Source organism: Chiloscyllium punctatum, chromosome 6 (assembly GCF_047496795.1).
Source record: "Chiloscyllium punctatum isolate Juve2018m chromosome 6, sChiPun1.3, whole genome shotgun sequence".
Classification (NCBI taxonomy): Eukaryota; Metazoa; Chordata; class Chondrichthyes; order Orectolobiformes; family Hemiscylliidae; genus Chiloscyllium; species Chiloscyllium punctatum.
The window spans coordinates 101,296,795-101,323,653 of record NC_092744.1 but is presented as its reverse complement, the minus strand read 5'-3'; the positions used below and the strand labels follow the sequence as shown (position 1 = coordinate 101,323,653).

At 47.9% G+C, this 26,859-nt stretch overlaps 1 protein-coding gene across 1 annotated transcript in view; it reads left to right on the top strand.

Annotated features, from left to right (window-relative positions):
- Positions 1 to 26,859, top strand: part of LOC140478453 (unconventional myosin-VIIa-like) — a 396,478-nt gene that overhangs the window by 352,334 nt on the left and 17,285 nt on the right. The window contains exons 20-29 of the mRNA XM_072571713.1: positions 783 to 953; positions 7,081 to 7,202; positions 12,140 to 12,266; positions 13,471 to 13,590; positions 14,534 to 14,707; positions 15,871 to 16,098; positions 19,087 to 19,251; positions 21,956 to 22,073; positions 23,813 to 23,942; positions 25,215 to 25,384. Of these exons, the coding sequence (XP_072427814.1) occupies positions 783 to 953; positions 7,081 to 7,202; positions 12,140 to 12,266; positions 13,471 to 13,590; positions 14,534 to 14,707; positions 15,871 to 16,098; positions 19,087 to 19,251; positions 21,956 to 22,073; positions 23,813 to 23,942; positions 25,215 to 25,384 (1,525 nt within the window). The remainder of the gene's footprint in view (positions 1 to 782; positions 954 to 7,080; positions 7,203 to 12,139; positions 12,267 to 13,470; positions 13,591 to 14,533; positions 14,708 to 15,870; positions 16,099 to 19,086; positions 19,252 to 21,955; positions 22,074 to 23,812; positions 23,943 to 25,214; positions 25,385 to 26,859) is intronic.

Genomic DNA, 26,859 nt, shown 5'->3' with positions numbered 1-26,859 from the left:
ATATTAACATTCAGTTCAAGACAGCTAGAAGACAAGAGTAGAGATGTACGATTAAGGCTGTATCAGGCTTTGTTCAGACTGCATTTGGAATATTATGTGTGGTTTTGTGTGCGTATCTAAGGAAGGATGTGCTGGTGTTGGTGGAGTCCTGGGGCTGAAGGTCTTGACAGATGAGGAATAGTTGAAGACTCAGGGTCTGTATCCAAGGAGTTTCGGAGGAAGGAGGGTCTCTGATTGAAACTTACAGAATGCTGAGAGGCTTGGATAGATTGGACATGGAGGCTATGTTTCCACTGGTAGGAAAGACTACGATCCAAGGGCACAACTTCCAAATGAAGGGATAATCCATTAGTACTGAGATAAGGAAGAATTCCTTCAGCCAGAGAGTGGCGAATCTGTGGAACTCATTGCCACGGAAAGCTGAGGAGGCCATTGGGTGCATTGCAGAAAGAGGTAGGTAGATTCTTGATTGGTAAATCGATCAAGGGTTATGGGAAGAAGGCTAGAAAATGGGGTTGAGAAACATATCAACCAGGATGGAATGGCAGAGCAGACATGATGGGCCAAATAGCCTAATTCTGCTCCTATATCTGATGGTTTTATGGTCTAAACTGGATACCATTAGGGTATTGGTTGATGATCCATTGGAAAGAGTGAAGGCAGGAATGTTCATTGATTGATGGGAGAGAGTTGGAGAATAAATGACATGTAACACATTTTCTTTTAATGGATGTACTCTCAGGTACATTTTCTTCCTAATGTATGAAATGTGTCCATCCTAGGCTTCCTTGGCGGTCTGGATTATTATTCTGAGGTTCATGGGTGTTCTCCAAGAACCCAAGACATTTACTCAGGACAATAGGACACGCAATGACGCCATCATGACACAGATACATGACTCCCACAATAAAAGGTCTAAGAAGCTCTTGGACATGCATCAGCCTGTGGGTCAGGTATAGTGAACCAGTAACTTTTTACGTAAGGGCGTGCTGATGTTCCTGTTACCTGTGATACTGAGCTAGAATGCACAGAGTTTGTACATGAGGAACATACTCATTCCTCAAATCAGCCAGCCATCCTTATCTTTTAGATTACAGTGGTATCCTTGTGTTAACCAATGCTAGCGATAATAACCACTGATCATCTCATTGAGGGTATAATCCAGGGTAGTTTAGACTGGTACTGCAGCGTGGTACTGAAACATACCCTTTCAAATTTTGTTTTATTCATACACGGGATGTGGACATCACTAGGCCAACATTAATAGCCCATTCCGAATTGCCCAGAGGGCAGTTAAGAGACAATCACGTTGCTGTGGATCTGGAGTCACATACCGGTCAGACCCGGTAAGGCTGGCAGTTTACTTCCCTGAAGGACATGAGTGACATTTTTACAAGTATATGGTTATACTATCACCATCACTAAGACAGGCTTTGTCTCTGTCTGTATTTGAACCTGCAAGCATTAGCCTGGAAGACACATATTCCCACCGTGCCAGCGTTAACCCATATCTCCTGCCACTGCTTTCCTCAGTGGAATGTTATGGAAGTTCTTTCTGCCTGTGCTGGCAGGTGATTCCAACCTGGAGAGATCTCCTGGAATTCTGGAGATCATAGAGTCATAGAGATGTACAGCATGGAAACAGACCCTTCGGTCCAACCCGTCCATGCCGACCAGGTATCCCAACCCAATCTAGTCCCACCTGCCAGCACCTGGCCCATATCCCTCCAAACCCTTCCTATTCATATACCCATCCAGATGCCTTTTAAATGTTGCAATTGTACCAGCCTCCACCACTTCCTCTGGCAGCTCATTCCATACACGTACCACCCTCTGTGTGAATATGTTATCCCTGAGGTCTCTTTTATATCTTTCCCCTCTCACCCTAAATCTATGCCCTCCAGTTCTGGACTCCCCGATCCCAGGGAAAAGACTTTGCCTATTTATCCTATCCATGCCCCTCATGATTTTATAAACCTCTATAAGGTTATCCCTCAGCCTCCGACGCTCCAGGGAAAACAGCCCCAGCCTATTCAGCCTCTCCCTGTAGCTCAGATCCTCCAACCCTGGCAACATCCTTGTAAATCTTTTCTGAACCCTTTCAAGTTTCACAACATCTTTCCGATAGAATGGAGACCAGAATTGCACACAATATTCCAACAGTGGCCTAACCAATGTCCTGTACAGCTGCAACATGACCTCCCAACCCCTGAACTCAATACTCTGACCAATAAAGGAAAGCATATCAAACATCTTCTTCACTATCCTATCTACCTGAGACTCCACTTTCAAGGAGCTATGAACCTGCACTCCAAGGTCTCTTTGTTCAGCAACACTAGGACCTTACCATTGAGTGTATCAGTTTTGCCCTGATTTGCTTTCCCAAAATGCAGCACCTCACATTTATCTGAATTAAACTCCATCTGCCACTTCCCAGCCCATTGGCCCATCTGATCAAGACCCTGTTGTAATCTGAGTTAACCCTCTTTGCTGTCCACTACACCTCCAATTTTGGTGTCATCTGCAAACTTACTAACTGTACCTCTTATGCTCGCATCTAAATCATTTATATAAATGATAAAAAGTAGAGGGCCCAGTACCGATCCTTGTGGCACTCCACTGGTCACAGGCCTCCAGTCTGAAAAACTACCCTTCACCACCACCCTCTGTCTTCTACCTTTGAGCCAGTTCTGTATCCAAATGGCTAGTTCTCCCTGTATTCCATGAGATCTAACCTTGTTCATCAGTCTCCCATGGGGAACCTTGTCGAACGCCTTACTGAAGTCCATATAAATCACATCTACTGCTCTGTCCTCATCAATCTTCTTTGTTACTTCAAAAAACTCAATCAAGTTTGTGAGACATGATTTCCCACGCACAAAGCCATGTTGACTAAACCGAATCAGTCCTTGCCTTTCCAAATACATGTACATCCTGTCCCTCAGGATTCCCTCCAACAACTTGCCCACCACCGAGGTCAGTCTCACTGGTCTATAGTTCCCTGGCTGCCCTTCTTAAACAGTGGCAGCACGTTAGCCAACTTCCAGTCTTCTGGCACCTCACCTGTTGCTATTGATGATACAAATATCCCAGCAAGAGGCCCAACACCCCTCAGAGCCTCAGCAACAAACAGTGGGAGATCGCATTTCTTGTTGTTGCTATTTGTGGATGTTTCTGATGCACATGCGTCTCTGTAACAACAGTCCCTCTCTTTATCCAAGTGCTAATCTCTTAGTCACCCATAATGATGGGCTAGGACTCCATGTGAGCTTTGTGGAAAGGAGGAATGTGCAGAATTATGGGGAGAAGGGGGTGGATTGGCAATAGGCAAAGTGCTCATTCAAATAGCCCAGCACAGATAAGATGGGCTGAATGGCCCCACATTGTGCTGTAACAAAGTTGTGATTCCCTGACTCTTCAGATGACAGGCAGTAGCAGTCAGGGGAGGATGGTTGAGGGTCACCATTATTGAAGTAGCCTCCAAAGGTTCGATTACAGCATTCCTCATGGAATAGGAGCTTTCTCCCCATCACTCCCAATTCCTCGGACAGGACATTTAGCTTCCTCTCTGCTGATGCCAGCACCTCCCTCCCACCCCCACCCACTTGACAATGACTGACTCCTCCCTCCTCCCACATCCATCTTCCCATCTTGTAGCCTGCCCCAAAATCCGCTGAATTCACCCTGACTCCTGGGCAATGAATTCCATCCTAACCCATAATTGCCATCTCAAGAACCTCCAGCTACTTGAGCATGAGTGTGTGTGTGTCTGTGTCTGTCTGTCTCTGTGTGTGTGTGTATGTCAGTGTGTCTGTGTGAGTGTGTGTGTCTATGTAACTGAGTATCTGTCTGTGTGACTATGTGTGTGTCTGTGAGTGTGTGTCTATATGAGTGTGTCTGTGAATGTGAGTGTGTGTGTGTGTCTGTGTCTATGTGAGTGTGTCTGTGTGAGTGTGTCTATGTGTGAGTATGTGTGTCTGTGTGTATGCCTGTGTCTATGTGTATGTGTGTGTCTGTGTGTGAGTGTGTGTGTGTCTGTGTGAGTGTGTCTATGTGTGTGTCTGTATCTGTCTGTCTGTGTGTGTATGTCAGTGCGTCTGTGAGTATGTGTGTGTCTGTGTGACTGTGTGTGTGTCTATGTGAGTGTGTCTGTGAGTGTGAGTGACTGTGTGTGTGTCTGTGTGTATGTCTGTGTCTGTGTGTGTGTGTGTCTGTGTCTGTGTGTGTGTCTGTGTGAGTGTGTGTGTGTCTGTGTCTGTGTCTATGTGAGTGTGTCTGTGTGTGTGTATGTCTGTGTGTGTGTCTGTGTGTCTATGTGTATGTGTGTGTCTGTGTCTGTGTGTGTGTCTGTGTGAGTGTGTATGTGTCTGTCTATGTGAGTGTGTCTGTGTGTGTGTGTGAGTGTGTGTGTGTCTGTGTGTATGCCTGTGTCTATGTGTATGTGTGTGTCTGTGTGAGTGTTTGTGTCTGTGTGAGTGTGTGTGTCTATGTGTGTGTGTCAGTGTGAGTGTGTGCCTGTGTGTATGTCTGTGTCTATGTGTGTGTCTGTGTGAGTGTGTGTATGTGTGTGTCTGTGTGAGTGTGTCTGTGTGTCTGTGTCTATGTGAGTGTGTCTGTGTGTGTGAGTGTGTCTGTGTGAGTGTGTCTGTGTCTGTGTCTATGTGTGTGTGTCGGTGTGTGTGTGTGTGTCTGTGTGTATGTCTATGTCTATGTGTATGTGTGTGTCTGTGTCTGTGTGAGTGTGTGTGTGTCTGTGTGTCTGTGTCTATGTGAGTGTGTCTGTGTGTGTGTATGTCTATGTGTATGTGTGTGTCTGTGTCTGTGTGAGTGTGTGTGTGTCTGTGTGTCTGTGTCTATGTGAGTGTGTCTGTGTGTGTGTATGTCTATGTGTATGTGTCTGTCTGTGTGAGTGTGTGTGTGTGTCTGTGTGAGTGTGTGTGTGTCTGTGTCTATGTGAGTGTGTCTGTGTGTGTGTGTGAGTGTGTGAGTGTGTGTGTGCCTGTGTCTATGTGTGTGCCTGTGTGTGTGAGTGTGTCTGTGTCTGTGTGTCAGTGTGTATGTGTCTGTGTGCCTGGGTGTATGTCTGTCTATGTGTATATGTGTGTCTGTGTGTGTGTCTGTGTCTATGTGAGTGTGTCGGTGTGTGTGAGTGTGTGTCTGTGTGTATGTCTGTGTCTATGTGTATGTGTGTGTCTGTGTGTGAGTGTGAGTGTCTGTGTGTGTGTGTCTGTGTCTATGTGAGTGTGAGTGTCTGTGTCTGTGTGTGTGTCTGTGTGACTGTATCTGTCTGTCTGTGTGTGTGCCTGTGTGTCTGTGTCTATGTGAGTGTGTCTGTGTCTATGTGTATGTGTGTGTCTGTGTGTGTGTGTCTGTGTCTATGTGATGTGTCTGTGTGTGTGTGTCTCTGTGTGTGTGTGTCTGTGTGTATGTCTGTGTCTATGTGTATGTGTGAGTGTCTGTGTCTGTGTGAGTGTGTGTGTGTCTGTGTCTATGTGTCTGTCTACGTGTGTGTGTGTGTCTATATGTATGCCTGTGTCTATATGTATGTATGTGTCTATGTGTGTGTGTGTATGTTTGTGTCTGTGTGAGTGTGTCTGTGTGTGTATGTCTGTGTGAGTGTGTGTGTGTCTGTGTGAGTGTGTGTGTGTGTGTCTGTGTGTGTGAGTGTGTGTGTGTGTGTGTCTGTGTCTATGTGTATGTGTGTCTGTGTGAGTGTGCCTGTGTGAGTGTGTGTGTGTGTGTCGATGTGAGTGTGTGTGTGTGTGTGTCTATGTGAGTGTGTGTGTGTGTGTGTGTGTGAATGTGTCTGTGTGTGTGTCTGTATGTGTGTGTGTCTGTGAGTGTGAGTGTCTGTGTGTATGTCTGTGTCTATGTGTATGTGTGTGTTTGTGTGAGTGTCTGTGTCTGTGTGTCTGTGTGAGTGTGTGTGTGTGTCTGTGTGTGTGTCTGTGTCTATGTGAGTATATCTGTGTGTGTGAGTGAGAGTGTCTGTGTGAGTGTGTGTGTGTGTCTGTGTCTATGTGAGTGTCTGTGTATGTGAGTGTGTGTGTCTGCGTGTATGTGTGTGTCTGTGTCTATGTGTCTGTGTCTACGTGAGTGTGTCTGTGTGTGTGTCTGTATGTATGCCTGTGTCTATATGTATGTATGTGTCTATGTGTGTGTGTATGTTTGTGTCTGTGTGATTGTGTCTGTGTGAGTGTGTGTGTGCCTATGTCTGTGTGAGTGTGTGTGTGTGTCTGTGTGTGTGAGTGTGTCTGTGTCTGTGTGTGTCTGTGTCTATGTGTATGTGTGTCTGTGTGAGTGTGTGTGTGTGTGTCTATGTGAGTGTGTGTGTGTGTGTGTGTCTGTGTGTGTGTGAGTGTGTGTGTGTGTGAATGTGTCTGTGTGTGTGTCTGTGTGTGTGAGTGTCTGTGTGTGTATCTGTCTGTCTGTATGCGTGTGTGTGTGTGTGTGGAGGGGAGGGGTGGTGTGGGTGGCTGGCTGGTGGTGGTGGTATTGGTCAGTGATGTGAAGAGAGGCCCTACTGTCAAATTTGTACCCCACTGGTTCTCAGAGTGGTCTTTTCTTTCATCAGTTTCCCAGACGACAGGTTAGCCTACTGCCACCTCCCTCCTCAACACCCACCGCCCCTCCCCCTCCCATCCTGGAGGTGGCAGCAAGGGGACTGTGGAGATGGCAACCCATGGGGCAGTTGAATGACCTTTCTCAGGTCGCACAGAGCTGTTTGCAAACCTGAACAGCCCTCTCTTCAGAACATAGCTCCGGAGATGTTACACTGACTAAACTCTACTTGTTCACAGTGACAAGATCTTCCACTTCCTGGACTCAGTCAACTTTCAAATGTTCAATCTGGTGAGGCTCATCCTTCATTGTCCCTTGAGAAGGTGATGGTGAACCGCCTGCCTGACCCACTGCAGCCCGTGCGACCCACAATACCCTTAGGGAGGGTCTCCCAGGATTTTGACCCAGCGGCACTGAAGGAATGGCGATATATTTCCAAATCAGCTCATTGTTTTGTGATGCTGGGAAGTGTGTTTCAAAGCCCTCTGGCTAACCTGGTCCCTTTGGTTAATACCACAGGTTCCACAGAATCACGGACAGGACATGTATCCAGGTGAAAGCGCCATCACAGATAGACCAATGTCAAACCTGGAGAAGCTTCATTTCATCATAGGCAATGCCATTGCCCGACCTAACATCAGGTAATTCCCGCTCGATGTGTGAGGCAGGTACTTCACTCCTGGTCCCTGACCCAGTGTTATCTGTGAGATGGAATAGGCAGGGCATGGTCAGAATTTTCAGCAATACCTGAGGTTTATTTTTGAGGACGACCATAGAGTGATGTGAACTCATATCCATTTGAGGGAAGGCTGTGGCAGTGCTGTCGTGGCAACGTCCCCTTGATGGGTAATCCAGGGGCACAGCCTAATGGTCTAGGGACCACATGGTTCAAATCCCACGACCGCACCCGGTGGAATTTAAAATCAATTCATAATTCTGGAATTGAAAGCTAGTCTAATGGTGACCATGAATCTATTGATGATTCTTACAAGCTGGTTTGGTAATGCCCCTTAGGGAAGGCCTACGTTTAAGACTTGACCCACAATAGTGGCACCACTTGGCGTTGACCTGGGCACCGGAAACACCAACAGCAAAAACGGCTCTGTTGACCCTGCAAAATCCTCCTCACTAACATCTGGGGGCTAGTGCCAAAACTGGGAGGGCTGTCTCACAGACTAGTCAAGCAGCAGCCTGACATAGTCACACTCATGGATTCATACCTTACTGACAACGTCGCAGACACCACCCTCACCATCCCTGGGTATGTCCTGTCCCACCGGCAGGACAGACCCAGCAGAGGGGGGTGGCATGGTGACGCACAATCTGGAGGACGTTACTAGGCATCCAGTCGTGAATGGTGGTGGGCAGTTAACCAACTCACTGAAGGAAGAGCCTCTACAAATATCCTCACCGTTAATGGAAGAGCCCAGCACATCAGTGCACAAAGATAAAGCTAAAACATTTGCAGCAATCTTCAGCCTGAAATGCTGAATGGCTGATCCATCTCGGCCTCCCCAGCGTCACAGATATCAACCTTCAACCAATTCCAACCACTCCACGTGATATCAAGGAATGATTGGAGACACTGGAAGCTGCAAAGATTACTGGCCCTGACCACCTTCCAGTAATAATACTGAAGACTTGTGCTGTCAAACTTGCCGGTCCCTTAGCCAAGCTGTTCTAGTACAGTTACAACACTGGCATGTAGCCAACAATGTGGAAAATTGCCCAGTTATATCTTGTAGGACCAAATCCAACCCAGCCAATTACCACCCCCACTGGTCTACTGTCGATCATCAGTAAAGTGTTAGAAGGTGGCATCAGCAAATCTACCAAGCAGCACCTGCTCAGCACTAACCTGCTCAGTGATACCCAGTTTGGGTTTCTGCCAGGGCCACTCAGCTCCTGACCTCGTTACAGCCTTCTTTTGAACATGGACAAAAGAGCTGAATTCCAGAGGTGAGGTGAGAGTGACAGCCCTTGATATCATTCGGCCGAGTGTGGCACCAAAGAGCTGGAATCAATGGGATTCAGAAACATAACTATCTGATGGTGGGAGTCATACCTGGCATGTAAAGGGATAGCTAGGTTTGTGGAAATCAGTTACCTCAGCTCCAGGACATCTCTGCAGGAGTCCCTCAGGGTAGTGTCCTAGCCCAACCATCTTCAGCTGCTTCACCAATCACCTTCCCTCCATCATAAGGATGGTCACTGATGATTGCACAATGTTCCGCACCATTACACAACTCCTCAGGTACTGAAGCAGTCCCTGTTCAGGCTTGGGCTGACATGTGGCAGGTAACATTTGTGTCCGACAACTGCCAGGGAATGACCATCTCCAGCAATTCAGAGTCTAACCACTGCCCTTTGACTTTCAATCACTGAATCTCTCACTGTCAATATCCTGGAGGAGTTCCCATTGACCAGGAACTGAACTAGCTCAGCCCATATAAATAATGAGGGTGACAGGAGTAGGTCACAAATAAGGAGTTCTGCAGTGTCCCACTCATCTCCTAACTCCTCAATACCTGTCCACCATCGACAGTAGTGTGATGGAATACTCCCCGCTTACCTGGATGGGTGTGGCCTCACCAACATTCAAATGTCTCGGGCCCTATCTGGGTCCAAGCTGCCTGCTTGGTTAGCACTTTATCCACCAATAATGGACACTGCAGCAACTAAGGAAGGAGATTTGACAAACCATGAGTTCTACCAACCAGAGGGCCTGGGGCTCTGGATAACACCACCTGCCCTCTGAGGCCTGCACAATCGTGATTTGGAGCTACTCCACTGTCAAAGGCCCAGAACTCCTCTCACTCCCACCCCTCCTCACAGCCCTGAGAGTGTTCCAATGCGCAAGGACTGCAGCAGTTCAAGAAGTCCAGCAATCAGCAGTTATGTAAAATGATGCATTGTCCGATTCTTGCAACCTCAAAATACGGTGTGTAACATGGCATATGATTCTGCAGTAGGGCAGGATTGGCTAAATAATCCTGACGGAGCTACCCTGGAAACCAATGTGAGGCTTACAGCATGACCCTTCTGCACGTGTAACGTGATATTTATTTACATGTAAGGTTCTGAACTTTGTAGGTGAATGGAATTATATCTTTTTCATTGAGGAGCGGGTTACAGAGAATTCTAATCCTCACTCTAAGCCCCATGGCAATACCTTAACCAATCAGAGGCTACCTCCATGGCCTGAGTTTCATCAGTTCACCAAGACCGATATTTAACGATTCCTGCTGCCTCTCTGAGACAACCACAATCCAACCAATCAGAGTCTTCTACTCATGCTGTGTAAACTGGTGTTCCTTTCTAACTTGGGTTTCTTGCGACCCGGCCCTGATGAGTGCAAGATGGTTTTTTGTGTCTCTAAATAGCAACGTTTGGGAATAGCTGGAGCATGGAAGGACGTCAATTGTTCTGTTGCACATGTGCCAGCTCTCTGGACAAACTATGAAGCTAATCCCACTCGCCTGCCCTTTCTCCTGTGGGCCTTGCACTGTTAGGCTTTGCCCAAATATCTTTGGAAAATCGCGATTGAATCTTAGAATCATAGAATCCCTACAGTGTGAAAGCAGGCCATTCTGCCCAACAGGTCCAAACCGACCCAGACCTTATACTCTACATTCACCCCTGACTAATGAAGGGCTTTTTCCCGAAACGTTGATTTCGCTGCTCGTTGGATGCTGCCTGAACTGCTGTGCTCTTCCAGCACCACTAATCCAGTATTTGCTTTCCAGCATCTGCAGTCATTGTTTTTACCTCATTGATTTTAACCCGACTGCGAATCCTCTTGCAAGGATGCCTGCCTTGAAGAAGTTTTCCTCCTCTCTCTACAAGAATCTCAGGGAGTGCCTCTCCCACTGCAACTCCCAGGTCATTTCCTCTGCTCTGAAGCTCTTCAACCATGTTGTGAAACAAACTCGACTCTATGCTACTCTCTCCCCACCCCCACCCTCCTCTAGCTTATCTCTCCATGCTTCAGGCTCACTGCCTTTATTCCTGATGAAGGGCTTTTGCCCGAAACGTCGATTTCGCTGCTCATTGGATGCTGCCTGAACTGCTGTGCTTTTCCAGCATCACTAATCCAGTAATGCCCTTAACCTACACACCCTGGACACTACGGGCTACTTAGCATGGCCAATTCACCTAACCTACACATCTTGGATTGTGGGGGGAGCCGAACCAGAGCATCCGCAGGAAACCTACGCAGACATGGGGAGAATGTGCAAACTCCATACAGACAGTCGCCCGAGGCTGGGATTGAACCTGAGTCCATTGTACGGTGAGACAGCAGTGCTGACCACTGAGCCACAGTGCCACCCTGATCTCCCTCCAACTCATGGTCAGGTAGCCCCTTCCAGATCCTTACTGCTGTCTGCATAAACATGCCCTTGGTTGATTTGATTTTAGATTGGGGTGCTCTGATTCTCAGCTTTTCTACCAACAGAAATGGTTATTTTCTACCTGCTTTATGCAGGTACCTCATTGTTTTGAATTTCTCCAGGAAATCTTCCCTCGACCTTGTCTGAGGTGAACAGCCTCAGCTGATCCAATCTCCCCGTCATAAATAAAGTCTCTCCTCACCAGAAGCGTTTTCTGCGCCCCCTTCCTACTCCTTCCTGTGGTGTGGTGCCGAGGATGAGAAACCCTTGTGTGGAAGCAGGCCATTCGGCCCACTGAGCGCACACCAACGCTCTGAAGGCCATTCCACCCAGACTAAACCCCCGACCCTATCCCTGCGTTTCCCATGACCAGTCCACCTAGTTTGCACATCCCTGGACACGACAGGTAATTTAGCAAAGCTAATCCACCTAACCTGGGCACCTGGGACTGAGGGAGGAACCCACACAGACATGGGGCAAATATGCAAACTCCACACAGACAGTTGCCCGTGGATGGAATTGAACCCAGGTCTCTGGTGCTGTGAGGTAGCAGTGCTAACCACTGTGCCACCGTGCCACCTACTTGGGCATAACCATTGTAGCCACAACAGCATCTTAGAAATGTTTACCAACCTGTCCTTGATTTTGAGTTCTATATCTCTGTTTATAAAGCGAACCTCCCACATATCTTATTCACTACTTTCTCAAACTGCCCTGCGGGGATTATAGATATCCTCCCCAGTCTCTCTGTGCCTGCACTCCCTGTATTTTATATTGTCTCTCTGCGTTCTTCTGATCATTACAATCGTCGGGAGGGTTTCCTCTGAGGGGAACACGTCTGGATTCCAGCTCCCACGATTGTGACAGTGCTCCTCCGGTCTTCGCCCCAGTCACGGTTTGATTTTCGTGCTCATCTCCCGCTGAATTGCTTTGTTGGGCTGAAGTGGATGCCAACAGGGAGGGCTCCCGGGAGTAAGAGCTGTCCCCAGCTCACGACGCCATTGTGCCCATGTCGCCATTGTGTCAGCAGGCAACTGAAAGAGCATTGGATGCCAGGAATGTGTTGCCCCTGTCTCTCTCTCTCTCTCTCTCTCTTTCTCTTTCTCTCTCTCTCTCTCTCTCTCTCTGAACTGATCCCTTGGACCTATTCCCCTCTGTTTTGTAATTCTGATTGTTTTTTGCTGCAGGGATGAGATTTACTGTCAAATCTGTAAGCAGCTGACTGCCTGTCCCAAATCGAACATTAAAGCCAGAGGATGGATTCTGCTGTGTCTTTGTGCTGGCTGCTTTCCACCCACTGATGGGTTTATAAAGGTTAGTTTCACTGTGTTCCCTGTCCTGTGTTTGCTCTCTACATTTAGTTTCATGTGGGGCACTGCTGCTTTGCCCTCAAGCCACTACCTCCCCCTTGTCGTGCAGTCTGTGCAGGAGGCTAGTTTGTGAAATAAACGCAGATAGGAATTGGGAATTGATTTGCCATTTGTCTGTGGGCAGCCCCTTCTGGGGAATTGGCTGATTGAACTTTTGGCAGTTTTATTTGACCTTTGAGACTGGGGGTGAGTGGAGTTTGTTCCTATTGCCAATATGTCATATAAACTGACTTGGAAGAAAAGGCAGCAGCACATCCCTTTCATATTTGAGTCCCTTTCCAACGTGGACAATGGTCAACGTTTGTAGCCACAGGAATTTTCTGTTTGATCCTAACTGGTGCTTTCTTCACCGTTGGCCTGTCAGACAAAGCAGGGAGCAGACTGAAGCCCAACCTGAACTGGTGCTGCTTTGAGATGCCAATCCCAGCGTGGACTGGAAAGTCTGCCAATTCCTCGGCTTTTTTTTTCCTGACCTTGGCACAGTTCCATACTCACTGCAAGTGCCAAGCCCAGATTCCCCCATTCCCTTCTGATGGACTGACAACTTTGCAGGTCTGTCCCTCGGAGATTTCATGACACGTCTCCTTATCTATCAGCCATGGTGGCTCGGTGGTTAGCACTGCTGCCTCACCAGTACTGGGGACTCAGGTTCAATCCCCCCTTTGGCCAACTGCCTGCGTGGGTTTCCTCTGGGTGCTCCGGTTTCCTTCCACAGTCCAAAGGTGTGCAGGTTAGGTGGCCATGATTTGGAGATGCCGGTGTTGGACTGGGGTGGACAAAGTTAAAAATCACACAACACCAGGTTAAAGTCCAACAGGTTTAATTGGAAGCACTAGCTTTCGGAGCGATGCTCCTTCATCAGGTGGTTGGGTGAGTGATGAAAGCGCAGTGCTCCAAAAGCTAATGCTTCCAATTAAACCTGTTGGACTATAACCTGGTGTTGTGTGATTTTTAACCAGGTTAGGTGGAGTGGACTTGGGATATTTGTTAACTAGCAGGCAGCGTGTTTGGTCTATTATTGTCACATGTATTGAGGTACAGTGAAAAGTATTATTTTGCATGCTAACCAGATAAATCATACTTTATGTGCAGAATGTTTCCTGTGCCTAAGAAGAATGTTTGTATTTGATTTGTGTTTATTTTATCAGTATTTGCGTAATTTCATTCGCAATGGGCCAGAGGGATACGTCATGTACTGTGCTGAACATCTGCGACGTACTGTTGCAAATGGAGCTCGGAGAAAACCACCAAGTTACTTGGAGCTGGAGGTATGGACACGGGGCAGGGAAACACCATAGGTGAGCAGGGGAGGTAGTGAGTGTCAAGTTCAGCGAGACTCCTTCACTTCCTTCGCCTGAGCTGTGACATTGGGCTTTATACAGTGGACCGAGATGCTGAGGGCAAGTGGGGTCTCTACAGATTGGGAGAGGTAGCTGTAGGCACCCAGTCAGGGGACAGACACACCAGGAGGTCCCCGGGGGGATTAAAATGCTCATCCTCACGCCTGGAAGCAGTCAGCTGACATGGGTGATGATCACATGACAGAGGCCTGTGCTGAGAGGGGATTGGATGAACAGCACCCATCAGTCTGCCGAGATCCCAGTGAGATTCTCCTCCAGGATTGGCCACACCACTGCCTGAATAAACCATCATACCCCAACCTGGGTGGGGGGGGCGGCATCTCTTTGGGTTAGAGGTTTCAGCAGCTGGGGTGGGGCATGTTCATTGGAGCTGAGGTCAGTGCCATGGGGGGGGGGGTGTGGGGGGGGTTGTTTAGTGTGGGGTGGGTTGGTGTAAGGAGGTCAGGGGTCAGGTGTCAGTGTGGGAATGGTTGGTATGAGGGGAGTTTGGTGTGAGTGTGATCAGGAGGTCGGTCTGAGGGATGTCGGGGGTCAGTGTGAGGAGGGCTCAGTGTGATGGGGGTCAGGGGTCAGTCTGAGGGAGCAGGTTGGTGTGGAGAGAGGTCAGAGGTTAGTCTGAGTGATGGTCAGTGTGAGGGGGTAAGTTGTTTTGGGGGTGGGGTCAGTGTGGGGGGAATTGGTGTGAGGTGGGATCAGGGGTCAGTGTGGGGGGGTCAGTCTGAGGAGGATTCAGTGTGGGGGTCAATCTGAGGGGGGATGAGTGTGGGGGGGGGTTCAGGGGTCAGTTGGGGGGAAGGGGGAACGTGGTGGTGTGTGAGGTCGCAGACTGTTCTTTTTCACTTTCCCACAGGCCACGAAACAAAAGGGTCCCATCAAAGTAACGGTGACCCTGATGAATAGATTGAGCTGTTCAATCGCCATTGATTCAGCGACTACAGCCAATGAACTTTGCAAAACAGTCGCAGGCAAGATCCAACTCAAGGACACCTTTGGGTTCTCCATTTACATTGCACTGTATGACTCTGTAAGTTACCGCAGAGTTTGGTTTTGTGTTGTCCATGTGTGTGGGTGTACCCCTGTGTGTGTGTGTGTGTGAGAGAGGCTGTGTGTACCAGTCTGCACACACGTGTATATACCTGTGTGCATGTAAGTGTGTATCTACATCTGTGTGCATGTGTGTCTATGTAGCTACGTGTACATTTCTGTTTGTATGACTATGTGTGTGTACATATGTGCTTTTATCTGTGTGGGTGTATGTGTGTCTATTGCTGTGTGGGTGTGTATGAGTGTGACTCGGTATCTATGTGTGTGTCTCTCTGTATCATGCAAATACACGCATAGTGGGTGTCTCTGTACCTGTGTGTGTCTGTATTGCTGTGTGTATCTGTACTTATGTCTGTGTGTGTATATGTGTCTGTCTCTGTATGTGCAGCTCTGTGTGTATGTGCTTATGAGTTTGAGTGTTTGCGAGTGCCTGTGAGTCTGTGTGTGTTTGTGTGCGCACGCTTATGTGAGTCCGATGGCTGAGCACGGCAGGTCTGAGAGATTATCACATCCCCTCCAGCCCTTCGGCTGATGATTCAGGACGCCTCCATGCTGAACAACACAAGAAGGAAGCAGTGAGGGTGACAAGGCCACAGAATATACTCGAGGTGGGGGATTTCAGCAGCACTACTGATCAAGCTGGTCAGATCCTAAAGGACATAGCTGCTAAACTGGGTGGGTCTACGGTAGGTGGTCAGGGAGCCAACAAGAGGGAAATCCACACTTGACCTCGTCTTTACCAATCTGCCAGCTGCAGATGCATCTGTCCTTGACTGTACTGGTGAGGTGACCAGTGCACAGTCCTTGTGGAGACAAAGTCCTGCCTTCACATCAAGAATACCCTGCCATGATTGTAGGTGGCACTTTCACTATCACTGAGGCAAGTCATCGTGGACACTGGGAAGAGGGTCTCCACAGGAATCCCCATCCTCAATGATGGAAGAGCCCAACACAATAGTGAAACAGATAAGGCTGAAGCACTCTCAGCAATCTCCAGCCAGCAGTACCGAGTGGATGGTCCATCTCGGCCTCCCCAAGGGGTCCCCAGCATCTCAGATACCAGTCTTCAGCCGATTCGGTTCACCCTGCGCGGTATAGTTGCGATGGTTGTCCAGCTCTCACCTCTTTCCAATCCTTTCCTAGCTATCCTCTCTCGGGAGTGGCAATGATCATGTGCTGGATGCCATCTCCCAGTGTGAGCAGTATGTGAAGGGGCAAGGGGGGCAGGAACGCCATACACCATTCCGCCTCCTTTACCGAAAAGAGATCTTCACACCTTGGCACGACAGCAACGAGGACCGCATCAGCACAGATCTCATCTACCAGCAGATCATCCGAGGAATCCGAAGCGGGGAATATAGCTGTGAGAAGGTAGGGAATCCAGTGGGACCTGATTCGCAAGTAGTTATTGTTATGCACAGTTCCCGGGTGAAGCTCCCAGTGAGGAGGTATATATTGGCCTCCTTTTTTTACCCGCACCCTTCAGTTGGTTCGCGTTTTTATTCATTCATGGGGTGTGGGCGCCACTGGCTGGGCCAGCATTTACTGATCGTCCCTAGTTGCCCCTTGAGAAGGTGGCGGTGAGCTGCCTTCTTGAACCAAGGCAGTCGACCTGCTGTGGGTTGACCCACAATGCCATCAGGGAGGGGGGTTTGACCCAGCAACGGTGAAGGACTGATGGGATGTTTTCACGTCAGGGTGGGGAGTGGCTTGGAGAGGGACTTTCAGGGAGTGGTGGGCCCTTGTCCCTTTTAGATAGAAGTGGGCTTGGGTTTGGAAGGCGCTATCTGAGGATTTTGGTGAATTCTCGAGTGTATCTTGTAGAGAGCACACATTGCTGCCGCTGAGTGTTGGTGGTAGAGGGAATGCATGCATGTGGATGTGGTGTCAATCAATCAAGTTACTTTGCCCTGAATGGTGTAAAGCTTCTTGAGCATCGTTGGAGCTGTCTCCGTCCTGACCTGTGCCTTGTGGATGATAGAGAGGATATGGGGAGTCAGGAGGTGAGTTATCTGCTGCAGGATTTCTAGCCTATGACCTGCTGTTGTGGCTACTGTGTTTATATGGTGAGTCCAGTGGGGTTTCTGGTCAATGGTAACCCCCAGAATGTTAATAGTAGGAGATTCAGTGATGGTAACAGCAGTGAATGCCAAGAGGCAATGGTTAGATTGTCTCTGATCAGTGATGGTATTTGTGCAGCATGAATCTGACTTGTCACTTGTCAGCCCAAGCTGGATATTGTCCAGATCTTGTTGCATCAGAATATGGGCTGCTTCAGTATCTGAGGAGGCATGAATGATGCTGAACATTGTACAATCACTGGTGAACATCCTTACTTCTGACCTTGTGGTGGAGGGAAGGTCATTGGTGAAGCAGGTTGGGCCTAGGACACTCCCCTGAGGGACTCCTGCAGAGATGTCCTGGAGCTGAGATGACTGACCTCCAACAACCCCAACCACCTTCCTATGTGTCTGGTATGAATGTAACCAGTGGAGAGTTTGCCCCCCACCCCAGTACCCCTAATGCCAGTTTTGAAAAGTATCCCCGTCTTTGTGGATACCAGTCTTCCAGACACAAATGACATTAGGTTTTATTTACCCAGGCTTTCTTGAATTAACAGAAGAGTGAGTTTATTAGATACAAAGCCCAAGAATGTGTAGTAATGGATCACACATTTACATCGATTAGGAACAAGAAGTAACTAAAGTCAGAAAAATATATATGGATCAGTCTTTGAGTAGTTTGTGAAGAGCTAATAGTACAACATTGAGGTTACTACTTTGGATGGTACTGATGCCAGTTGAGCAGTTGAGTTTGAAATTCTTGGCTTCATTGGATTTGATTTGCCTGAGCTTCTTCCCACTGTGCTTGGCTGGCAGTAATTCAGAGTCTGTCTTTTACCTTTCTTTACCTGCAGTGCTGGGGTGTTTAATGGCTGTTCTCAAGTTGTAACTTTCATAGTCAAAAAGTGTGTTGGAAAAGCACAGTCAGTCCGGCAGCATCCGAGGAGCAGGAGAGTCGATGTTTCAAGCTTTTCATCACGAGTGTGGAGGGCGGGGGACCAAAGCTGGCTGAGAGGGAAATGGGAGGGGGTGGTCGGGCTGGAGGGAAGGTATCTGGGAAGGCGATAGGTGGATGAAGGGGGTGGTGGTGATGGTGCTAGGTTGGAATGGAGGATGGAGCGGATAGATGGGAAGGAAGATGGAAAGGTAGGACCGTTCAAGAGGGCGGTACTAAGTTGGAGAGTTGGGTCTGGGATAAGTTGGGGGAAGGGGGTTGAGGAAACTGTGAAATTGATTCCGTGTGGTTGGAGGGTCCCAAGAAGATGAGGCGTTCTTCCTCCAGGTGTCAGATGGCTCGGATTTGGTGGTGGAGGTGGCCAACGACTTGCATGTCCTTGGCGGAGTGGGAGGGGGGGGGGGTTTGAAGTGTTCAGCCACAGGGTGGTGGGTGTGTGTGTCCCAGAGCTGTTCTCTGAAACATTCTGCAAGTTGGCATCCTGTCTGCCCAATGCAGAGGAGACATTTTTTTGTATATTCTGGAAGGATGAAATACCAACAAATCTCGAGGAGATGGTTTCCTACTGAGACGGGGTAGGGGGGCTATTCAACGTCTTGTTATTTCTTATTTTGGTCTTCCTGTTTGAAGTATCCTGCTCACTCTATCTGTGTTGGAGACGAATTCTTCTCAGAATTTCCTTTCTCCCTCCTCACTCCCATCATATTTCTCACTCTTGCTGAGATACAGAGAGAGCTTCTTCATTTGTGGTCCTATGGGGCTGTGAGTGTCTGCGAGATATTCCACTGTGGAGACCATCACAACCGAGCCCATTCCAAAGGAGATCACTGAACAGTGATCCAGAATGGGAACCTTTCCTATCCACTACTTGCCTCTTTGGCTAGATTTAACTTCAGAAACCTGGGAAATGGAGTCTTGACCTTTGGGAAAGGGGGTCTTTATGTTTGGGAAACACAGACCCAAAGTCTGGGAAACGCAGTTCTGAAGTTTGAGAAACACAGTCCTGAAGTTTGAGAAACGCAGTCCTGAAGTTTGAGAAACACGGTCCTGAAGTTTGAGAAACGCAGTCCTGAAATTTGGGAAACGCAGTCCTGAAGTTTGAGAAACGCAGTCCTGAAATTTGGGAAATACAGTCCTGAAGTTTGAGAAACGCAGTCCTGAAATTTGGGAAACACAGTCCTGAAGTTTGAGAAATGCAGTCCTGAAGTTTGAGAAACGCAGTCAAGTCTGGGGAACATGGGAATTATGTCATATGGTCAGGCTGTTTTGGGTTGAGCATGCTAAGTTCAGAGCAGGGTATTTGTCAAATGGGGTAATATGCTGTCCCTATAAATCCAACAGGAGGAAGAGCTGGTGGAAATTGCCGCAAAACATTACTGCGTGAAATTTGGAGTAAAATTTGACCCTGAGAAAGCCCTGGAAGTTGTCCATGGCTGTATCTCCGAAAATCACCTCAAGGCCAAATCCCCGGAGGAGTGGTCCCAGCTGATCACAGAAAAGGTCCAGGTACGTGAGCCAGTCCATTGCCTAAAGAGATTTAATTCTGGGAGTGAAGTCAGGAGAAATGACATGGGGATTGCTTAACAGCTAATGTTACAGGTCGCAGTCAAGAGTAATCCCATTTGATTGACTGCTGCTGTCTTGATGAGCAGTTGGAAGTCAATGCTCATATCCTCAGCACTGTCCCTGGCCAGGGGAGGTGGGGAGACCGAAAGGTCAAGCCCGCTTCATGGCCAGGTCAAAGGCCAGCTCCCTGCTGACCCTTTCACTTGGGAAATGGCAGGCCAGTTAAGAGGCAAAAAGGTGTCGTTTCAGTCAAGTAGCACCTCAGCTGAGCTTCAAAGTGCTCCACAAATAATTAAACCGTAAAACTTTCAGAATCACGGTCATAGACCCCAGAAAAGGCCCTTTGGCCCATCAAGTCTTCACCGACAATAACTACCACTGAAGTTGCGCTAATCCCAATTTCCTGCACTTTGTCCAATATCCTTGAATGTGGAGATATTTCAAGTGTTCATCCAAATGTTTTTTAAAGATGTGTCGACCAATCAGGATGAGGCCCAGGGAATCTATTTGATAATATTTGATCCATTTTAGGAGTGGACACATGTGACAGGTCAGCTGAGTGCTCCTGTCCAGGTGGAACGGTGGTAGTTGAGGGCTTGGTATGACAAGGAGTGGACCTTAATTTGATCCATGTCTATCCTGCCAAACCCCTTCCAGAAACCTATGATCAGAATCTTAATGAGATCAGCACAGTCCCAATTTAGTCAAACCCGCACCATAAGAGAACCCCCTCACCCCAGAAATCAATCTGGTGAACCTTTACTCTATAGCCTCCAGCGCAGGTATAACATCCCTTAAACATGGAGGCCAAAACTGTGTACACTGTTGCAGGTGTGGTCTCAACCAAGTCCTGAAAAATTGTACCAAGACTTATTTATTCCTACACTCTAATCTCTTTGCAATAAAGGACAGAATACATTTGGTCTTCCTACCTGCTTACTGTATCTAATAGTTAACTGTGTTCCTGTTCAAGTGCATCCACATCCCTCAGAACCTCAGTAATATGTTTCCTGCTTTTTTTAAAAAAAACTTCTGTTTTTCTATTCATACAACCAAAGTGATGACTTCACACTTCCCCACATTATAGATCATCTGCCACTTTGATATCCATTTACTTCGCCTGCTTAAATCTCTTTAGATTCTCTTTGTGTCCTCCTCACAGCTTACATTCCCATTCAGGTTTGTAGCTTCAGTAAAGTTGGTCATTAATATCGATGACAAATAGCTGAGGCTAGAGATCTGATCCTTGTATAAAGTCGGAATGTCCCCATCCATCCCTCCACTCGGCTTTCTGTTCGCCCTATCCGTTCTAACACAGCACCCCGACGTGATGCAGTCTCATCTCCTGTGGATCAACCTTTCCCTATCCGCTGATCCTGCATCGATTGGGTCAATTTATCTACCCTGCTACTTGCATCTTCAAACAAATACTCTAATACATTTGTCAAGCAGGACCAGTCGAGAGTCTGGGCAACGTTGGCACATTGCAGTAAACGCAGGCACGACCTTTGCAGCTACCTCCTGGATAAAAGCCAACAATCCTTGCTTCTCAGACCTTGTGCTGTATTAGGCAGCCAAAGGCATTCAGGATTTACAAGGGTTTCATCATAAGTCTATAGTTTAACACAAACATCAGTTTCCACATGCCCCTGCAAGATCCTTTTCTTCTCCAGGAGCCAGCTCCCGAATGCTGAAGAGCACAGCTCCACCCTTTTTTTTTCATAGAATAAACCAAATTATCAGTGACCAAAAGGGAGAACTAGAAGGTCAAAATCTCGTGGGAGGAGGAGACCCCCTGATGTACCCACCTGTCCTGAAGCCTAGCAGTGTGCTCCCTGTCTAAGGACACTCGGGTGCTGACGCAGTCGTGAAAGAGGAGCAAGCAGTTGGGAATTACAATCCCCTCCAGAGCCCTGCTGCTTGGACCTGTTGATGGTTACCTTGGCCAGGTCTATGAGAACCTGCCTCTCTGTGAACTGGGTGACCAAAGATCAGGAGCGTGCGGCTGGAGTGCAAGTAAAAGAACAGTAAGAGAAGGATGCAATCACCTGACAACGAGGACATAAATGATCCGGGGATCCAGCATTTGCCTGGGAGCCCGTAAATCGCTACAATGTACGTTTCTAAGGGACTCTGCATGTAACACCCTCCAGCCCAGGTCTCCAGTGGTGAATCCACCCTTTTCTTTTAATAAACGAAGCTACCAGCTAATTGCTAAGTCAACCCGGTTCATGAAATCAGGAACACTGTTCACCAGAGGTTGTACATTCATGGCAACAAATCAAAACCAGGGTAACCAAAGGAGGGATACTATTTTAAAATGGGAGGGGATGTAAGTGAGATGATGCCTCTGTCGAGCTCACCTTGGCCTAACTATTTCGAGGATACCAGTGGAGACTGTGCGTTCCATCTCTGGGCACAGCCATGTCCACAAAGAACCCAACTCTTTCTGTCTTTAACGGTACAAAGTAACCGAATTACAGCCCACTAGAGGCACCGTAATATTGTTGGTTGGGTAATTATGTCCTCTGCCTGATATGAACAACCAAAGGAACATGCTGTTCTCTGCCTGATAACCTGCTAGATTTCTGTCCCTTTAAGAGCGTCTCACTCAATCTTTATCGGTCTGTGTGTTTTCTTCAAGGATTTGTTTGTCAGTGAGAAGACCAATGCTCTCAAGCTGAAAGAACAGCTCGTCGACTTTTCTCGGATGAAATGGCCTCACATGTTCTCCAAGTTTTTTAAAGCTGTTGTATTTTCAGGTACTGACCGCAAGTGAGTTTCTACAGGTGTGTGTGTGTGTGTTTCTGCCTGAACGCGTATGTTTTTCTCTGTGTGTCTGTGTATATATGTATGTGCCCGTGTGTGTCTGTGTCAGTATGTATGTGTGTCTGTGTCCGTGTGTGTGTATCTGTGTCCATATGTGTGTGTGTTTCTGTGTCCATGTGTGTGTGTGTGTGTGTCTGTGTCCGTGTCCATGTGTGTGTGTGTGTGTGTGTCTGTGTCCGTGTCCATGTGTGTGTGTGTGTGTGTGTCTGTGTCCGTGTGTGTGTATCTGTGTCCATATGTGTGTGTGTTTCTGTGTCCATGTGTGTGTGTGTGTGTGTGTGTGTCTGTGTCCGTGTCCATGTGTGTGTGTGTGTGTCTGTGTCCGTGTCCATGTGTGTCTGTGTCCATGTGTGTGTATCTGTGTCCATATGTGTGTGTGTTTCTGTGTCCATGTGTGTGTGTGTGTGTGTGTCTGTGTCCGTGTCCATGTGTGTCTGTGTCCATGTGTGTCTGTCTGTGTCTGTATGTGTGTGTGTGTGTGTGTGTGTGTGTATCTGTGTCCGTATGTATGTGTGTATGTGTGTGTCTGTGTCCGTGTGTGTGTTTCTGTGTCCGTGTGTGTGTGTGTGTGTGTGTGTGTGTGTGTGTGTCTGTGTCCATGTGTGTCTGTGTGCCTGTGTCCGTATGTGTGTGTGTGTGTATCTGTGTCCGTGTGTGTGTGTGTTTCTGTGTCCATGTGTGTGTGTGTTTCTGTGTCCGTGTCCGTGTGTCTGTGTCCATGTGTGTCTGTGTCCATGTGTGTCTGTGTGCCTGTGTCCGTATGTGTGTGTGTGTGTATCTGTGTCCGTGTGTGTTTCTGTGTCCATGTGTGTGTGTGTTTCTGTGTCCGTGTCCGTGTGTCTGTGTCTGTGTCTGTGTCCATGTGTGTCTGTGTCCATGTGTGTGTGTCTGTGTCTGTATGTGTGTGTGTGTGTTTCTGTGTCCGTGTGTGTGTCTGTGTCCGTGTCCATGTGTGTCTGTGTGTCTGTGTCCATGTGTGTGTGTGTGTGTGTCTGTATGTGTGTGTGTGTGTGTATCTGTGTCCATGTGTGTGTGTGTGTGTGTCTGTATGTGTGTATCTGTGTCCATGTGTGTGTGTCTGTGTCTGTATGTGTGTGTGTGTGTGTGTGTATCTGTGTCCATGTGTGCCTGTGCTTGTGTGCATGCGCGTTTCTCTGTATGTGCGCATACATGTGTGCCTGCACGTGTGCAGACGTGTGTGCTTGCATGTGTGCATATGAGTGCGTGCGTGTCTGTGTGTGTGTGTGTGTGTGTGCAGCTGCATGTTGTATATTGTGCTGTGTTTGTGATGGTGCACACATGGGCAGTTAGGAATAAAGAGTGCTCCGATGTTTCTGCCCTGAATCACTAACTCTCTGATGATATTTAATCAGGAGAGCACCAGACTGAATTCTGATGTCCCCCACGGTCAATCAACACTGCTTGGTTTCACCATTGAGGCCCACACAAAGCAAGTGGGGACGTGACGGGACAGGGTGCGAGGGTGGAGAGGTTACTGGAGTTGTTCTATGGGGTGTTAGCTATGGAGAAAATAAGAAATATTGCAGGCTGGCGAAATTGAAGGCAGCAGAGGGCTGCCTCCTGTCTCCAGGCTGTCAGTGGAAGGGTTGAGTTATAGCTGGACTCTCTGCAGTCATGGGCAGCTTCATCAATGACTCTTGCTGTCTTGCAGGGCCTAGCTTACCAAAAAACCAGCTGGTATTTCTGACAGTGAGCAGTGTTGGCGTCAGCTTGGTGGACAAGAGCGAGAAAATCCTTTTGAAATGGTCATACGCCGAAATAACTGGAATAAACACCAACAGGTAGGTGCGGGGTCAGTGGGTGTTGTGCGTCCTGCCTGCTTCCCTCCAACCAATCACTGCGAAGGTCGTCATCACTAGGTTGCATTGCCTCCTTCTGTTTCAACCCCTCTCCACCGCGCCCAGCGCTCCACTCTGATCGGCAACATCTCCAATCATCAAACTCCCAAATCCTGGAATCCCTAAGCAATCACTCTTTTCAATCCCTTGCTGAAGCCATTGGCGAGATGGTGCTGTTGTGGTCATGTCACTCGGTAATCCCAAGGCCCAGACTAAGCCTCTGAGAATAAGGGTTCAACTCCCTCCTTGGCATCTGGTGAAATTTCAGTTCCATTAGATATGGGATTGAAAGCTAATATGATGGTGACCATTATTGTCACTCGGCAGTAGTGGTACTATCGCTGGGTTACTAATCCCAAGGAATGTTCCGGGTACCCAGGTTCAAATCTCGGCATGGCAGATGGTTGAATTTGAATTCAATACAAATCTAGAATTAAAGATTTCATGATGACCATGAAACCATTGCCAAATGTCAACAAAACCCATGTAATTTCTCTGAGGGAAAGAAATCTGGTCTGGCCTACACGTGACTCCAGACCCACAGCGATGTGGTTGATTCTTAACTGCCCTCTGAAATGGTCTGAACAAGCCACTCAGTTCAAGGGCATATGGGTGACAAGTTCAACGATGACCATATCCCACAAAATAATGTTAATTTTTAAAAGACCCGGTTTAACCCTGGAGGGAGAACAGAGAGCCCTGCTGAAGAAGACAGTGGTGGGTTTCCTGCAGGTGGGGGTTTGTCATTGGAAACTCGATTGGGAGGACTGAGACGATGGTGAGGTGGATGTGTACATCGTGACACGTTGTGGTGGGCAAGGCAGAGGTCAGAGTCCGAGGGGAGCTGGCTGCAAGGATACAGAGATTAATGGGGATGGAAGTAGAAATTGAGGACAGGTTGGTAAGACTGGCAAACATGGTGCCAAGATGGGTTGGTTTGGCTGACCATGATCCAGGCCGGAAACAAGGTGGAAAGAACATCTGGGGATTTACTTAGGTAATGTATCAGCGGGGTGAGCGTTGACTGAGAAATTCCTGCTTATCGACTGGACGTCCGAACATAGCAATTAGGAGCAGGTGTAGGCCGCTCAGCCCCTTGAGCCTGTTCTGTCCCATTCAATCAGATCACGGGCTGAGTGGTAGTCGGTTTGTCTACTATCGATCCAGATTGTCCTTCGGTGTTTTGCATTCACTCTGTCCGCTGTCCTGTGACAGGGCTCCGAATCTGTACGGCCAGAGCGTGGCAGTGAGCACCTTGCAGGGCCAGGAGTACACGCTGAGCACCAGCTGTGCGACTGAAATAGCTGACCTGATTGTCTTGTTTCTGAACGGTCTGACGAGGAGGTCGGAATACGCGATTGCATTACACGGCAGTCCCAGACAAGGTACAAGAAGCCTCTGTCCATGTGTGTTCTCCTCTCTCAGCTTCTTACAGTCAGGTAGCCTCAGGCAATAACTTTTCCCCCTTATCCCTCAAAACGCCTTTTTGCCCACTGTGAGCCCATTCTTCTCCTGCTTGGAGTTGTTTAAAATTTTGTTAAACAATACACAGTTTACAAAAAAAAAAGTTAACATTAACAGCAGTATATAAAGAAACAGCAATTTTATAGGGGAGTGGAGCAGCAAAACCAGGCCCCAAACCCTACCCTTCAACTGGTTTTCAGGGAAATGAGGACAAAGCTCAAATCCCACTTTCAGTCACAAATTAGTAACAATGACATGTACGTAAGACAGTCCAATTATATTTTAAAAAGTGCATAAAATACAGACCCCCAGCAAACCAGCAGACACCTCCCCCCACGCCCCCCCCCCCACCTCCCGTCCCTCCCACCTTCCGGCCTCTCTAAGGCAGCACACTCCCTCTCACTCTCAGTCCGCCCTGACACACCTTCCAACCACCTCTAGGACAGCCCGTCCTGCTTCCCCAGTCCCCCCAGGACGACAGCAGGTCAGGACGGCCATCGCTTGGGGTTTAAAAGAAAATGAATGAACGGAAAACCTATTTTCTGGAGTCGATAAGTCACTCCACGTACCTCGCACAAGCACAGGCGCAGTCCGTCCTGGTTGCCATTTGCACTTGTGAGGCTCTCAAGGAATGAACGGTTACAAAGGCTGATGCTGCTGAACTCCGGCCTCTGGCCACCACCCCCCGCCCCAACCCAACCCCTCCCCTTACCTGCCTCACTCACAGCCATACTCACTCCTCTGTCCAACGACACTGACCAAATCAGATGACCCGACCTCAAGAGGCGGGAGACCACCTTCTCCAAAGAATTCTGCTCATGTTCACCCTCCCTGATGCATCACATTACCCATAGTTCCTCCTCCAGCTCCTGAACTCTGAGTCAAAGTTGCTTGAACTTCAAACAGTGGCTGCCGATGTGTTTGCTTCGGTCAAACTGGCATCCAGAAAATCCCACACACTGCAGCTGTGACGCATTAACTGTCCTGCGATCCTCATGTGTTCAGTATTATATTTAATTTCACATTTAATTAGGTCTTTATACATTTCATTAACCTTTCCACTAGTTGCTATATTGTTTTAAAACTTACATACAGATACTCACCAAATAACTAACTTCTTCTCCTGTGACAGAGTAAGACTCCATGTCCATTACAGTCTCTATAATCTAAATCAGTCTCAATTATATAATAATTTCTTTATTTTAATATTCATTACAGTCTCTATAATCTAAATCAGTCTCTATTATATAATAATCTTTGTAATCTAATTTAATATTCATTACAGTCTCTATAATCTAAATCATTCTGTATTCTAATTTCCATGTATAACTTAACCTCTACAGTGTAAATCAGCCTCTAGCACAGTCTTTATTGTCTACTTGCTTCACTATTACAG